The sequence below is a fragment of the Stegostoma tigrinum genome, chromosome 24 (genome assembly GCF_030684315.1).
Source record: "Stegostoma tigrinum isolate sSteTig4 chromosome 24, sSteTig4.hap1, whole genome shotgun sequence".
Lineage (NCBI taxonomy): Eukaryota > Metazoa > Chordata > Chondrichthyes > Orectolobiformes > Stegostomatidae > Stegostoma > Stegostoma tigrinum.
The window spans coordinates 33,596,733-33,613,927 of record NC_081377.1 but is presented as its reverse complement, the minus strand read 5'-3'; the positions used below and the strand labels follow the sequence as shown (position 1 = coordinate 33,613,927).

Sequence of the window (17,195 nt, the reverse complement as noted above, 5' to 3'; positions counted from 1 at the left end):
CAGTCTTAAAATCAAGAAAATAACCATATTAGAAGAATAGCTTGGATCTTCCTGTAAATCTGTACAGGAGGAGGGGATTCAAACACATTATGATGCTTTTTCTTTCCAGAGCCACCTCCCAACTCAAATGATGCACATCTATCTATATTCTGCATTCTTGAACTGGTGGCCTAGTATTGTCCGTTGTCTTAAATCAGAATTTACCCTTTCTCCCCATTTCTAGGAGGTTAAGAATTGTATTTTTACATGTGTAAATACATGAGATCGATATAAAAAAGGTCACTCTTGGTCTGAGTTGACTCAAATCTGCAGGTGCAAAATTAAATAAACAACTTCTCTCATTATCCTGAAAAATAGAAAGAAATCAGCATGTTAAAAAAACTGACAACAGTAGACAAACTGAAATGTAATTCTGATTTGATGAAAAGTGAAACACGGGACTAAAAATGACTTCCCTGAATTTTACTTAATCTACTTTCACAGAATGGTGACCTCTAATGGCATTTTCAAGTATGACCATGGTCTACACAGTTCTCAGGAGCAACAGCAGGTATTATTGAGTTGTAATTTGTAGAAAACATTTACAAATATTAACCTTTTCCTTTAATACTGCCCATTACAAAAAAGGAAACCACTTCAGATGTTTAAGAACTGACTCCATTGCTCAGTGTTATCATGAAGTCTTCATTCACAAAATGAAAAGACCAAAAAACATACAAAGAAAACCTTTCAGAATTGAAAATGTTTCATGGTATTAAGTAATAATGATACTCAGACATCAATTGCAAAACTGAATATTGCAAAGTAGATTCTGTACAGTACCCAGAATAAACTGACATTTGCAACTATCTTCATCTTAGTGAAACTGAATTAAGCTTGTTTGTCACAGGAATCAATCATGTCATTGTGCTGTGGTTAAAAGTACGATGAGTCTCCAGTGTACAGCTTCAACATAGTCAAGTCTTTGATCTCTGTAGCCACCCCAGAAAATCTTGACTCAACTATGTGAATCCTCCAAATTTATTGAAATGCATGTTCGGCTTGGGGGGGGCGGGGGGGGGGGGGTGTCTTTCCACTATCCAAAGTTCCAAATGATCAATCCCATTTAGTAGTGTAATCACCATGATTTCACTTGTCCTATGCAGAACAGGTTACATTCTTTGGAATAAGGATTGCTCAAATACAAGTAGAAGTGTCTAAATGCATTTTGCAGATCTGCACCTCATCCCCTCAAAAGAAATAAGAATCCATTCAAATAATTAAGAGTCAAACAGGTATAACAAATGGCTGTTTGGTCTGTTAGATCAATTTACTTAAAATAGGTGGAAAATTTAAAACATAACTGCAACATTCAATTTGCTTTTTCTTTAAATAGAAAAAACCCAGTGAAACATATTTACAGATCACAGTAGAAATACAGTGAGCTAGAACAATGACACAAGGCCTCAAATGCAGACAGATGACAAGTTCAGTACTTCCAACGGTTACTGTCTGCCAATAAGAGGGAGGACAATCAGCTCACAGCTCATCTTTGTCATAATCCTCAAGATCCACATCGCTTAGATCAATGTCATCCTCTGCTGGCATCTGAGGAAGATTAAAAAAGACTTGTTCAGTATGTAACATGAGTCCAAATAATAAATGTTTAGTTACCTCGACGGTGTATTGCTACAATTTGCCAAATGCATGCCTGTGTCCGATTAAAATTGCATCTAGCTTTTTGTCCATTTTTCACAAATTAAAGTTCAGGTCCAACTGCATGCAAACTGGTTTTAAAACGATTTGCAGCTCATATGGTCAGCATTATACTTTATTGTTTAATCACATTAGAGAGCACTGATGAGCCTCCATTTTTGATGAAATCTGATTAGCAAGTATGACATTTTGTTCCACTCACTACAGCTATATGGTTTTACTACTTTAAACATTGTAGATCTGCCCTACTGGACTATACAAAATTTAATTGAGTACATACCTGAAAATAATTTGTTCAGTGCCCCTATTACAGAGCTAGCAAGCCCAGGTTTGAGTCCCACCTGCTCCAGAACTGCATCATCATCATCTCTGGACAGGTTGATGTGATAGAAAAACTCACCTGACCATCCTTGCCATCCCATGGTTGTACTACATTAATTTTTGGGAATGCAGCACCTTTCACAGGAGATGTCGAGCCTCTTCCAACTGATAGCTCCCTGCAAGGAAATTGAAAGCATAAGCAGTTTAGTTGGAAAAGTACAAGCAGCAACTAAAAAGTTAAACAGTATAATTTCAGAAAGAGTTTGAAATTCATGAACTAGAAGTGCAACACATTTTATGCACATCTCAAGTGGCAACAAGTTTACCAAGAACTAGGAGCAAGTTACAACAGATGCTAGAATCTGTACCAAAAAAAAATATGCTACAGATCAGTGCAGGTCAGACAGCAGTTCATGGAGACAGAGCAAGTTAACATTGAGCCTAAATGAGGATAGCATTTATGTAATAATTGGGTGGGGGGGGTTGGGTTGCAGAAGAGAAACTGGGGGAGAAAGGGTATTGTTAGTGCAGATTAAGTGACCAGAAATGTGAGAACAATGGTGTGTCTAATGGCCAGACAGGAAAGAACAAATAGTCCTATTGGAATCAGGAAAGGGGACAGAGGACACGGTGGCAGAGATTACAAACAGTAAAGCTAGGGAAAAAAAATGGAAGGAATGGGGGTGGACTCGAGCTGAAGGTGCTGAACTTTAATATTAAAATCCAGAAGGTCATAAAATGCCTAGTCTGAAGACGAGGCCAAGAACTAGTCTTCAATTAAGCTGGGCAAATAAAATCAACTTAAAATTATTCCATGGTTGGGGGGGGGGGGGGGGGGGGGGAAGAGGAGGAAATCACAGGAAAAAAAAATGTTAAGATTCCTGATTGTTTAATAATAAGAGGAATACCATGTGCCTGGGCCATGAATTGAGATAAGCGAACTACAGTTTGATCCTTTGGAAGATGTGGATCAGAAATTTAAGTGTTGCCATTATTTTAGACCATTTGCAACAGCTCCAAAAGAAAGCACAAAAAAAGTCAGTGATTGGTAATTTCTTATTGAAGTCTTCCTTGTCCCCTCTGACAGATTATGACATGCTTATGTAAAGAACATTTCCCATTTGATTGAATGTCAAACACAATTACCTAAGAAATTCATTGATGCCCTGATCACTAAACGAGCCTTTCAGCAGAGCATATTTCATCTTCCTGGCATTAATTGTAGCCATTGCTGGGTAGCCAAATCCACCAATACCCAAAGAATCTTCAAGTTCTGCCTGAGCACCTGCCTCAGTCCATAGCCAACTGAAAAAACAAACAAAAACCAATTACTGGAAGGAATTCAAATACAAACAGCAGTAATTAGTACAAAAGGTTCAAACTGTCAGTTCAGCTATTTATATTTAGTATTTTAAACAGTCAATCAGCATATTAAGACTCTAAACATCTGACTGCATGTTTCCATTTGGAAAAAAATTTAATCATACCTACCCCCAGAATTTCTTTTTGTACTTGTTGGCCATAGTCTTTAGTACTGCCAAATATTCATTTCGCCCAGAAGCCCCTGTAAACACATGTAATCTAGTTACTTAGATGATCAAGTAGAATGTATTCACAGATCACTGTCATTTAAAAATAGGCAGGCATTCAATGCAAAAGATTGACCTAACCATAAAAGGAGTATAGGATTTTTCTTGCATTTACCCCACCAGATTAATACAGACAGGCTTCACTGACTAGTCAGTCAATCTTTTCCTATTCTTGGTTTTCATGTGTTTCATGTAACAGTAAGAACTAAAGCTCACCTGTATCCAGAATATGTGGCAATACAGCAACAATACACAGTTGATGGTCATCACATGTCTTCTTTAGGATCTCTTCGTCAGTAATCTTTTTTTTCAAAAAGATAGAATATTAACTGAGACATGAATTTATTCAGCACTTGTTTTGATCCTTGCCAACTTACTAAGAAAAAGGGCAAGCAGTAATTTGAAAATGTTACTGTAACCTTGACTGGAGAATGGTAACCACCAATTATTGAACCTGAGAGTTCAAAACCTTAGTTGGGAACCTGAGTTGGCTTGAGTCAGGAAATTTCCTGATTAGCCAAACCAAACCCCCAGTAAAACATCCATTGGAAAATGGATGATTTTGCTGTATTTACCACTGAAGCAGAGTGCAAACAATCACAGGATGGGCAACTTCATCCTATTCATTAGGCCATCTAGCTCAAAAATAATTATGTACCATAGCTCTCATTGTTGCACAAACTATCATTTGTGAAACATATTAAAGCCTTTAAAATGACATTTAAAGTTCTTTTTTGAAAAGAAAGCCAGACTCCGTATTAAAGTCAGCTGGCCAGTTAGCCCTTGAATGTGCTCTTTAAACGTCAAACTGTCACGTCAACCTACTATTGCAATAACTAGAGCTTTTGAATCTCAGCCAAGCATTTATGGCAACATAATTATAGCTTTGGGGAAAATGCAAAATTCTTGAAATGGTACAAGCACTAAAATTTGTTTCTTATACACACAAACTAGCTTGCCAGAAGCAGGCCAGAGGGCTTTTAGAAGAACTGACAGTTGCAGCACTTGAATTGTTGGCATTAACTACCCTACTTTTATACCTTCCATAAAATAGCAAGGAAATCTCAGCCAAGGCCACATGTGTACAATTGCGCATGCAAGTGCATGAAATTCTTTGGTTCAACACAAACTAGATGCACAGCAACAGGAGGCAGAAGTGTCAGAGGACCACTTCCATTTTGTGAGCATGATTAAACCACCAGATCTGGTCTCGAGTGCACCAAATGAGGTTACGACCATATCACAGACAGAAAAGACTGAAGGGTACAAAATAAAGTTAAGTAGTTTGACTTTCCAATCCACTCCATACCTCATGCAGTTCTGGAGCTGGTGCATTTTCAGCAAACAATTCGAGAGCACGAGCAACAATATCACTTTTTGATCTTCCACCATCATAGTCATATGGACCATCTTCATCTCTGTGGAATACTTTAATGGTTGGATACCCACGGATCTGTGGACAGAATAATAAAAGGGAACCTTGCAGCATTCTTACCAGATTGACATTTAATATGTTTAAAATCAAATTTTAAAGACCATTAAAAACCATGTTTTTAACAATATGCAACTTTACAGATAGCAACTCAACACTTGAAACACAAAAAGTAAAGCTCTACATCAAAGAAGAACAATGTGCTTTATAAAAATAAAAAGGCTCCAAATTGTATCAAGTTATACTATCTGCTACAAAGCTGAGTTTCTGTCCACTTACCCCATACCGGCTGGCTAGTAGTTGATTAGCTGTGGCATCCACTGCTGCCAATTTCACCTTGCCACCAGTCTGACTTGTCACCTCGGAAGCTGCCTCAGCCCACTCAGGTTCCAACCTTCACAACACAATCAGGTTTTAAAGGAAAACAAAAAAAAAGTGTTACATATTTCATCTGCTCAGAACTCTTGACTTAGGTAATTAATAAAAACAGCATGATGTATTAAGCATGAGACCCAGTGGAATCATTAGTCTGGGAAACCAAATTACCAATACCATAAAAACAACCAATGGAATGGGCAGATGTGCAAACATGTATTGAAATCACATGCCCAATGAGTGTCTAATAGTACAATTTAATAAAAAAAATGTTACATCTGAAGTCTTAATTGGCCAGATGTAGATGACGACTGACTTCATAATTTTACACACAAGTAAAAGAATGTAATACATTAATTCAGAAACTCAGCAGCCAATCTATAGCATTTATTAGTACAGGGAACTCCATGCAAGTGCACAGAATCAATAAGTTTCACAAGCAACTTAAAGTTTGAGTAAAGCAAAACTAAAAACAATGTACCACCACCCTCTTAGCCCAACCCTATTCCAACTATTTTACATTGCCTGAATAGCAAAGACTCCTGATGACCAGCTTCTTAGGCAGAGGTTACTTTCTAGTACCTAGCAGTTATCATTCTTCATATATTGAAAGGCAATTAAAAAATTGTGGAAAGTGTCAAAACCAAGCATTTCAAAGACTAACAGTCCAGCACAGGAACAGGCTCATTAGCCCACAAGAGACAGCCCCGACATGATGCCTTTTCAAACTAAGGCCCTTTTGACTCTACGCCGTGCATATCCCTCTATTCTCTCAGAGATAATGGGAACTGCAGATGCTGGAGAATCCAAAATAATAAAGTGTGAAGCTGGATGAACACAGCAGGCCAAGCAGCATCTCAGGAGCACAAATGCTGACGTTTCAGGCCTAGACCCTTCAGAGGGTCATCATCCAGCTTCACACTTTACTATCCCTCTATTCTCTGCCTGTTTATATAGGTCAAGATACCTCCTAAACTGTTATGATATCCACCTCCGCCATGTCTGCTGACAGCACATTCAAGATACTCAGCACTTTCTGTAAAAATCTGCTTCTTGCATCTCCTTTTAAAAAAACTTACCCCCTTTTACCTTAAACCTATGTTGATATGACTAAGCGTTTGCCATTTACTGTTTAAATTTCATCCTGCATTACATCTCGCAAAATACATCACCTCATATTGTGTGGATTAAACTCCATCTGCCAAGTCTCCAGCCCATACTCTGTCACATCCTGACAATCCACCTCACTTTCCACAGCTCCTCAATCTTTGGGTCACCTGCAAACTTAATTAGGCCACCTATACAAAGGTAGAGTAGCAGGTGTTATCTACAGGTACTTTAGCAGGGCTTTTAGACAAGGTTAGATCACATGGGCTCCAGGGACAGCGAGCCACTCGGATACAAAATTGACTTCACAGTTGAAGGCAGAGGATGGTAGTACAGAACTGTCGTCCAGACTGGAGGCCTGTGACCAGCAGTGTACCACAAGGATTGGTACTGGGCCCACTTTATTTAATAAATAATTCGGATGAGAAATTAGGAGGCATGTTTACTAAGTTTGACCCCAAAATTGGTGATATAGTGCAATGTGAAGAAGGTGGTTATCTAAGAGTACAATGGGATCTTGATCAACTGGGCCAGTGGGCAAATACAAAAAGGTTAATGGTAGGGGCCTGAGGAATGTTGTTGAACAAAGACCTAGGGGTGCACGTACATCGTTCCTTGAAAGCAGCGTTGCAGATTGACTGGGTGGTGAAAGTGGCATTTGCCATGTTGCTTTCATTAGTCACAGCACTGAGTACACGTGGTGTTACAGATGTATGAGGCACTGGTAAAGCCACATGGGAGGACTGTGTACAATTCTGGTCATCCTGTCATAGGATGTTATTACACGGCAAAGGGTACAAAAAAGATTAAGGACGTAACGGAGACTGGAGGGTTTGAATTAGCAGGAGCAGCTGGGACTTTGTTCCTTGGAACGTAGGAGGCTTAGGGGCGACCTTACCCAAGTTTATAAAAATCACAAGGGGCACAGATAAAGTAGATAGGCCCCAAGGTAAGGGAGTCCAAAACTAGAGGGCATGTGTTTACAATAAGCAGGGAAAGAATTTAAAAAAAAGGGGACACAAGGAGCTATTTTTGCCAGAGGATGGTGCACATATGGAATGAACTACCAGACAAGTAGAAAGTACAATTACAACTTTTAAGCCATTTGGATAGGTACACAGAAAAGGAAAGGTTTAGAGGGATACAGACCCAGAGGCAAAAACAGGATTGGCTCAGTTTAGGAAACCTGCTCGGCATAGACAAGTTGGGCTGAAGGGCCTACTTCCGTGCTGTGACTAGTTTTCTCCAAATCATTTGTGTATGTGCCAAACAACCAGAGTCCCAGCACTGATTCCTGATCTCTAGACCAAAAAAAACCCTTCCACCCTTACTGTCTATGACTAAGCCAGTTCAGAGACAACATCATGTGGAGCTGCAGGAACACAGCAGGCCAGGCAGCAGAGAAGCAGGAAAGTTGATGTTTTGGGTCAGGACTCTTCTCCTGGCCAAAAACTTCAACTTTCTTGTTGTTCTAAGGCTGCCTGACATGCTGTGTTCCTCCAGCTCCACACTATATTGTCTCTGACTCCAGCACTTGCAGTTCTTACTGTTTCTGTATCCAGCTCACTGTGGCTCCCATGTGACTTCACCTTTTGTATCAGATTATGAAGGACCTTGTCGAAAAGTCATCTTGCCCTCAATCACCTTTGAGGACATGACAAAAAAAACTCAAACCAAAGTTTGTAAGATGCTATTCTCTCGTCTTCTGGGACCTTTCTTGTGACTGAAAAGGATACAAAGGAAGGCCCAAGCAAATTCCTCACCTGCCTCCCTCAGCATTCTGTGGCAGTCCCATCTGATCCTGGAGACTCATGTGTTAATGCTTTTCAAAGGCCCCAACACCACTTTTTAATCTTAAAAAAAAATCCAGAATGTCTTAGAACATCAACATCTTCCTTCCAAGACTCACTACGTCCTTCTCCCTTGTGAATACCAGTGCAAATGTCGGGACCTCACCCACTTCCTCCAGCTCCACAATTTCACTCCTTTGTCTTTGAGTGGACCTGACCTTTCGCTACCTACTCTCTCACTCCTCATTTATAAAAAGGCCTTGGAATTTTCCTTAATCCTGTCTGCCAGAGACATTTCTTGGTACCTTTTCAGCTTGTTTGAGTTCTTTCCTGCTATCTTTTTATTCTAGGAGGCATTGGTCTTCCGGTTCCCAATCCATTAGGGCATCAGGACTGTGAACCAGAGGATTATCTGATCAGTCATGGGCTCATCAACTAGAGCAGAATGAATGGGCTGAATTGCCTATTTCTTCTCCTATACTTCATGGCCTCATCTCTGGACTATTTACTGAATCAATACAATCAATCAACAAAAAAAAGACTTTGAAAGTGAAAACAAAGTGATGAAATCAAATGTCATGTCACAGCACAAGTATCTGACTGCAGTTAAGAAATTCTGAAGAACAGGTGCTCATTACTGAAAAATGATACGCAATAAGATACTAACAACTTCATGTTTACTTTAAAAAATTCCTTCAAAATCTTACTGCTCTAACCCTTTGGAATTCTTCAGAACACTTCAGTATGACACTGAATAGTATAACAATAGCAATTTTCTCCCTAGTATACTTTACAAAAAGTGATTGGGTACCTCTTGCAGTGCCCACACCATGGTGCATAGAACTCCACCATCCAAATGTCACTGCTGCCAATTACATTTTTGTCAAAGGTGTCATCAGTCAATTCGATCACATCTTTTTTACCAGATCCACTGTCACTGCTCTGTAAGCAAGAAGGTTAAAAAGTTACATCTAAAGAATTGAACAGCTCAGCAAACAAGTAAATGAGGATGACTAGGACAGGTGACAGATATTATTCCAGACGTGGATGTCTGAGGAAGAATGCAGACTGCATGGATTAGTCATTTAAAAAACAAGTCTAGATGCAAGTCTCAGCAAGGTCCCCTCTAGAATAAATGCCTTATGACCCTTCAGCTAGATCTAACCCAGAAGCAACACATCAGTCAATGCGAGATAAAGGTGTAGAGCTGGATGAACACAGCAGGCCAAACAGAATCATAGGAGCAGAAAGGCTGACGGAAGGGTCTAGGCCCACAATGTCAGGCTTCCTGCTCGGCCTGCTGTGTTCATCCAGCTGTACACCTTGTTATCTCAGATTCTCCAGCCACTGCAGTTCCTATTACATTAGTCAATGCGTACATCCCTACCCTGGAAAAAAATGGATGAGGCTAAAACAGATTTTTACTACTTCCTCAGTCACTGTGCCATGTCAATCCTGATTCTGATTGGTGATTCCAAATCTCTGAAAAGGTGCGATTAGCAAGGAAGGTTTAGGGATGACAAACAAAAAGGAATCCCCTTTCTGACAAAATGCCAAAGGCAAACAACACTATTGTGCCAGAGCAACAAATAAGAGATACCATGGCAACTTCGTCAGTCTGGACACTGGCACCTACTCAACAGCATCTCAACAAGAGACAAAGATGCTTGCAACATCTGCACCATGACAGGAACCAATGACTGCTGGACCACCTAATCTGATTTAACCCCAGTCCGGTCCAAATATCACGAGTAGTGCCTCTGCAAATTGTTTTGCCACAGATGGACAGTGTCTGCATGTTTGGTAAGATTCTCAAAACAAGCTCACTATTCCAAGCATCATCACAGCAAGTAGTTATCAGGACGGCACAGGAAGTGCTTCAAAGGCATCCTCAAAGCTTTTCTGAAAAAAAAAGAGCAATTCCCACTCACAGGAATCACTTACTCAAAAACAGCATCTGCAAAGGTGTCAACCAATTACCTTGACCGTTTCCACCAAGCCTATGTAAACGCAAAGTATACAAAGGAGCATATGAAAATCTGAGCATCTCACCCAGTCACCTCTTCAAACATCACTTGACTCATGTGGAAAAATGTACAGATCTGGCAGTGGATCGTTTCCTCACCTCACCATACCCCCCCAATTGGAAGTCATCCTCAATCATCAACACCATTAAACTTAAAGCCGCAGCACAAAGCGTGGCTTTTCTATGCACAAAAAGCCACCATGTCAAACAAACATTTTTTTCCCAGATTGCAGGTTTCTTCTTTCTTCCACACACCATGAAGCCACATTCTATCTTCTTGCAATACCAGTTTTCTCCCAAACTAAACAACTCTTGTGCCCCCCTCAAAAGCCTATTTGTTGCCTTCCAATGGCAAAACAGAAGCCCTCCACTCCCCCTCCTGGCAGCGCAAAGAGGCCGATTGTTGCTAACCATAATAGAACGGCTGCTGGCTGCCAAGTATTTCCATGTTGTGAACTTGTAGCTAGTTTACTCAAGTGTGCTGCCTGACATTCATTCTTGGGTGACGGATGTGCTGTTTCTCTACATGCATTCAGTGTCTAGGTTTGTTTAAGATAAAACAAAATCACAATCGGCACAAGTATATTTGTCAGTACAAACACATTAAGAGACTTTTACCTTTCTCCCAGAAGAACTTGAGCTGCTCTTGCCTCCGAGTCTATCTCGGACAATTGACCTTAAAGAATTAATGGCTGCATCTGTGATCCCTTGAGCTGATCTGGCACCTGCATGTAATCAATGACAATCTTACAATGTATTTCTTGAATTAAGTTGCAGTTCATGAATTTACAACAGGAGCCAGCCTCCACAAAAGTTAAAAAAAAATTTAACATCACAATGATTAAGTGAATTAAAAATGACAATGTAATGCACTCCGTTAAAACATAAGCCCCTGATTTAATTCAGCTTTTTACAATTTAGTCATGCAATTACAACAGTAGCTTTCAATTAGAGATTTGGTACTTCAAATAAACAAGCATTTAGCACTCCTAAAACATGGCAAATTTTAACAGTTTTTTCAGGATAAACAACACTTAGGCTGGAACCGTTGATTACTTTTGCATGTAGAAAAAGACTAAAAAAGGACAGGCTACATATCACTTCAAGTCTTAATGAACCACTGGCTCAAGTACAGTCGGAGAGAAATTCCCTTTTAAGTGTGTGCTGTTTAACTCTGAACTTTTTCAGCTACTGAATCACCCTTTAAGTTTTCAAATTGAACTGTTATAATCTTTAGTAATCTGACTGATTCAAGTATCGCCACATAATTTTTCTTACCATTATAATCATCTGGTTTATTCTTATTTACTCCAAATAGCTTGATAGTTGGGAATCCCTGAATGCCATACTGTCCACCAAGAGACTGATGCTTGTCTGCATCCACGGCCCCAACCTTCACTATTCCCTGCAATATTACAAGAGTCATAAAGCAAAGTCATAATTTCATCTTTTCTTCAATGAAGTCTCAAGGGATTGCAAAACACCATTTCTTGTACATTCTACAGCACAGCACCCCATCACTAAGAAACACTTGGTTAGCATAGAAAGATAGAACACATGAGAAGGGGGCCTCAGCTCTGACAGCCTGCTCTAGCATTCAATACAATCATTCAACTTGGTACCCTGTTCCTATATTCTCCTCATAGCCTCTGAACCTTTCAACCCCAAGGCCTATATCGATCAACTTCTTGAAAACAGTGTTTTAGCATCAACTATTCTATGGCAGAGAATTCCACAGGTTCTCTCAGAATTGCTCATTCAGTACCAATTGCCTACACCCCTTATCCTTCAGACTTCTGGTTCTGGACTCCAGTCATTGGGAACATCCTTCCTGTGTTTGTCTTCCTCAATGCCACAAGATTACCCTTCATCCTTCTAAACACCAGTGACTATAGCTCTAATTTCCCTTACTACATCGGTCCCATCATCTCAGGAACCAATCTGGTAAGCCTTAGTTGCACTTCCTCCATACCAGAGGATCATTCATCAGAGAAGGATACCAATACTGCACATGATACTCCAAGGTCCTCTACAACTGAATGGCACCTCACTAATCACTGGACACTTTGACACCACCCAAAGCAATGAGTTAAAACATTACACTTGCTATACAAGAGGTTCCATAGCTGTTGCCCAGAATCTTAAAAAAAGTGTCCTCCTAGTCCTTGTACCATCTCTTAATGGGAAAAGCTTTTATCTATCTTATCTAACCCTGTAATAACTTTGTGAACATCCATCCTGTCACCTCAATCATCTTTGCTCCAAGGAGAACAAACCTCCTTCTCCAACTTATTTTGTAGCTAAAATCTCTCATCTTGAAAAATTCTAGAAAATCACCTCCACACCACAGCCTCTGAATGACTTTACATCCTTCCTAAAAGCACTGTCAATACAAGTATTCCAATAAAGCTAAAATATTTCTCATTTCCAAACAGTTAATCTGAAACACAATTCATAGTCAAAAAGTTCATTAAGTTGCATGCAATTCATTATAAACCTTCAAGGCTGATGCAGCTTTCTTCCACTCTGGGGCCAAATTCTGACAATGTCCACACCTGAAACAGGACAAGACAGTCAACTAAAATCAGGTTCAAACAAAGAGTGCTCAATATTCACTATTATAAATGCATGACTAAAGATAAACAATTACTACAGCTATGAGTGAACAACTTTGAATGCTAGTACTTTTGTACATATTTACCAACAAAATGATCAGATTCCATTTTTAAAGCATGGATTTCACTTAGATTTTCCATATTCAGTGAAGCAAAGAATGTTAAGTTACCAAAAAATTGCAGTTAAGCAAAGAAGTTCAAGTGTTGTCATGCTTTTATTTTTTTAAAGCTGCATTTTCTGCCTGCAGTAATTATCTTGCAAACACAAGTAATTTCAACGAAGTGTCAGAGAATGAGCTGTATTTCAGACAATCCAACCATAGACGTTCAAGATCGGATTTGCAAAAGTTGGAAAATTTAAAATATTTATTTAAATAAAGCATATACTGATCTCAGATCCTGACCTGGAAGTTTACTGAGCTAACACTTAGTGGCACTCAAAGACCAAGAGGCGTGTAAGGACTTACAATTGGACAAAGTTTCAGACAGCTGACATTAAAGGGTGACGAGTGATTAGGAATTTAATAATCATGTTTCAGAGCAACAGCACATGTAGAGCTTTACTAGTTAGCACAAGGAAGAGATGGTTACGTAGCAATGACGGAGGTATGGCAAGTCATAAATTAACTTTGAATGGAAGAGGTCTGTTTCAGTTCTAAAGAGTGGTCGGGGACAAAACCAAGAAATTAGTTACAAGAATAAGCTTGTAGCTTAGACAAAGATGACACTTTAGTCTAATAAACTGTGTCATGAAGTGCAGTTCGCTGATCACCTGCTCATCATTATATACGCTTGTCATTTGTCAAGGTGAGTATGTAGACATGACCTATAAGTTAGACGACCAAAGAATTCAGTAGACAAGATAACCTGTTACAGAATCTTAATATGGATTTACAATTCCTGGGCCATCATATGCTCTAAGCAGGCAATCTTTTATAACACTACAAAAGATCTGAAACATGCTTTTATGCTATTTCAGTTTGCATGATTTAATGACTTTCAAAACAATGAGGAAAATAATCTTTGTATAATGCCTTTAAGAAAACCAAAAAGTGCATTAATAGAATCTGTTCTGTCCATTCAGCTTAATTCTACTCTCTCTCTAGCAAACATTCATGGGACAATTGAAATTGAGCTCCTAAAGAAATGTTTCAGGTAAATGTTACGATGAACAAAATTGTTCACTTTCATCCTGCAAGATGTGGCAAACATCATGTATTTACTCAGAAGGGGAAGAGAACAAACTCCTACTGCTGAGAAAAGCAAATTTTACACACAATTATACTGTCTGACATTTAGCTGGATCAATCTGACCTAGATATTTCTTAGAGACTTTTAGAAATGACATTTACATTTGAATTTCCTTATGGAAAAAATATCAGACTACCTTTGATCTACATTATTTCTGGGATTACCTTAAATCCAAATAATTAGGTTTTCTGCTTAGTCTGCAAAAGCAGCATGGAGCACTACTCATGTGCAATGAACTCAAACATTATCACCATTTTAAGTGCCAGTTTTAAACTGGATGGCTATTATCATAAACAAGGGTAAATGCATACTTCTTTCCCTTAAGCTTGTCTGTTTTAAATGCTGTATACAAAGTAAAATACAAAACAATAAAATGGGAGGGGAATACCATGAGGCTGTAAAACAATAGGCTACAGTAGTAGCATTCACACTCACCATGACCTGATTCATAATTAACAAGGTGTAGCATGTGCCAATGATCAAATTGGTGTCATTTTGACTTACCATGGTGCATAAAACTCCACCAACCAAAGTTCATCACTTTCGATTACTTCTCTGTTGAAGTTACTTTGGGTTAGTTCTACAACATCATCACTTGCTGAGTAGAGAGCATGAACAGTAACCAGCAAAGACCCAAAAATACCTGCCAAAGCAAAACAGGACATCAATGTTAGATTCAGAATGTTGATACTGCAGATATAGCTGGATCAAAAACATGCCCACAAAAAAACTTTTAAAAAATTTAAATAAGTTTTTCCAAGTCATTCCTTGCATAAATTCAGTATAACATTTGCTGATGAAACATACATCTTATACAACACTACAAACATATCATTGAACTTCAAAAGTTGTGCCAGGTTTGTCATGCAAATCTTAGAAAGGTTGTGTAACTCAAAATTAGTGGCTTACGGAGCAACGTACGTTTCAAAATCATACATTTCTTTCTAGATATTAATTCAGTGATTAGAACTAGTTAACAAGCCAAGAAAACTCCATTAGTGATTCTACAGTTAATGTAAACTCTATAGGAATATTTAACATTTAAAATTAAACTGCAGCATAATGCAGATTGAGCCAGTTAAACTATATGTTGTGTCCACTTTTCCTCCACACAAAAATATTCTTCCTTCCTCTGCACACTCACTTTAGGCCTAAGTTCACAACAGCATATGCAACACAATACTATTAAAAAAAGTTTAACCAACCGTGTAAACTGCAGAAATCTGGTCACAATTTTTGATTGAAAAATTAACTTGATTAAGGTTCACTGGAATAGCCCCTGACTAGAGTGCTGAATCAAGTTTTAACATGTCATTTAAAGTTTGCCTAGGGGAAAACATGCAATAATTGTTGATCTAGTTCACTAGTGTCCTTTAGGCTGTATTTCCTTAAAAGGAGCAGTGTATTTAAATTAATCACTTGATTACTTAGTTTAATGGAGGGGACTAACAAATGAAAATAAGCTACGGATGATTTGGTGATGGCAAAAAAATATGTTCAGAGAACTTTTGGATGAAAAATGGTTTGCCCTCCTTACCTGGTTAAGCTGCATGAGACCCACAGCAATATAGCAACCCAATCACCCTCTGGGCAATTAGGGATAGGCAATAAGGGCTAGTGTATCACTGACACTCAAGTCCCATCAAACAAAATATTTGCACATACTATGATTTTTTTTGATTTCTTGTTTTATCAAGACATTAAAATATACCTAGCAACATTAGCTGTGATCAAAATTTTGCTTATTCTCAGTAATTACTTCTCATTTGAAGTAGGCACAATCTCAACTTCCTTCTGGAAAAATCTTAGAAGGCTAGAATCGTTTTATATCAAGTTTCACTGAGTCACTTTAGCACATAGAAGCTGCTTTACGTTAATGTCAATTTGCAGTTCCAAAAATCAAAGTTTTCACGAGGTTCAAGAATACTATAATTGTAGATTCATGAAACTTCACCCGACATATTTGCATTATAAAAAAATCACAGAACAACTTTGGAGTACCTGCAAGGGGGGAAAAAAGCAAACTCCATTCAAAAATAAGTCGTGTTGGGGAAAGCGAGTGAACATTTTAGTAAGTTTATAGCAACACATATCCTTCACATCTCATATGTTGCATTAATTGGACCCACTAAAAGATTTCCTCGACCTTTTGGCGTAACTAGCCAGACATCAGACTTTAACGTTACTCAAATGAGGCAGGACGGCCTTCCCGCGTGTCCATGGGGTGCGGGTATGTTTGGATACCAAGTCGCAAGGCCAAGGGATGTCAGTCAGTGCATTTCTCCGTTTCAAAGATTCGCGTCCTTTACGATGTAAAAGGTAGAGTGGCAGATACTCACCGAGCACACGAAGCAGCCCCATCTCGCTGCTCCTGAGCTGCTTAGTTGGCACCTAGGTGATCCGGTTGCGCTGGTCGGTGAAGAAAGGGAGGCGGTGGCGAACTGGAGCTTGGGCCCTGTCTCAGTCGGCGAGCACCGGCGGTTAGTCCCTACCTCACGGGCGCACCTCCAGCCAGTCCCTCTCTCGCGGGTGGTCAGTGTGTCGGGCAGCTGCCTCCGGCCAGTCGGGTAACTCCCCTCTCGCTTGTGGTCAGTGTGTTGAGCAGCTGCCTCCGGCCAATCGGTTGACCCCTAGCTCTCTCGGACAGCTGCTTCTGACCAGCCTGATTAGTCGCTTTACTGGTCACGCTCGGCACAGCGCGTTCCTGCTCCTGCCGTGGCCGCCGCCCATTGGCTGTTGCTTCTTTGTGACTTCACCGCGGCTTCCACGGCTTTCACCAATCAATAAACGGACACGTGTCAGCAGCAGCGGCGCCGCTGGCTGAGTTCAGCAATGCAACAGGTAGAGAAGGGGAGTAGTGGGAATGCTGGAAATGGTGAAGAAGGGAGAGGAATAGGAAGATAGGGACAAATAGAGGAAGTGGAAGTGAAAAATAGAATAGGAGAGATTGGGTGGACAGCTCCAGAGACAGACAGTAGGAGATAAAGAGAGAAA

General features: G+C 39.6%; 1 protein-coding gene across 1 annotated transcript; it reads right to left on the bottom strand.

Moving 5' to 3' along the window:
- Window positions 1-670: 670 nt before the first annotated feature.
- Window positions 671-16,942, bottom strand: pdia6 (protein disulfide isomerase family A, member 6). The gene is made up of 13 exons (XM_048558233.2): window positions 16,541-16,942; window positions 14,706-14,844; window positions 12,833-12,890; window positions 11,614-11,740; window positions 10,954-11,060; window positions 9,121-9,251; window positions 5,317-5,431; window positions 4,915-5,058; window positions 3,822-3,906; window positions 3,508-3,580; window positions 3,163-3,321; window positions 2,096-2,192; window positions 671-1,587 (listed from the first exon to the last, which is right to left on the bottom strand). Exons 1-13 carry the CDS (start codon window positions 16,560-16,562, stop codon window positions 1,519-1,521), a joined length of 1,326 nt encoding a protein of 441 aa, XP_048414190.1. The 5' UTR covers window positions 16,563-16,942; the 3' UTR covers window positions 671-1,518.
- Window positions 16,943-17,195: the final 253 nt, after the last annotated feature.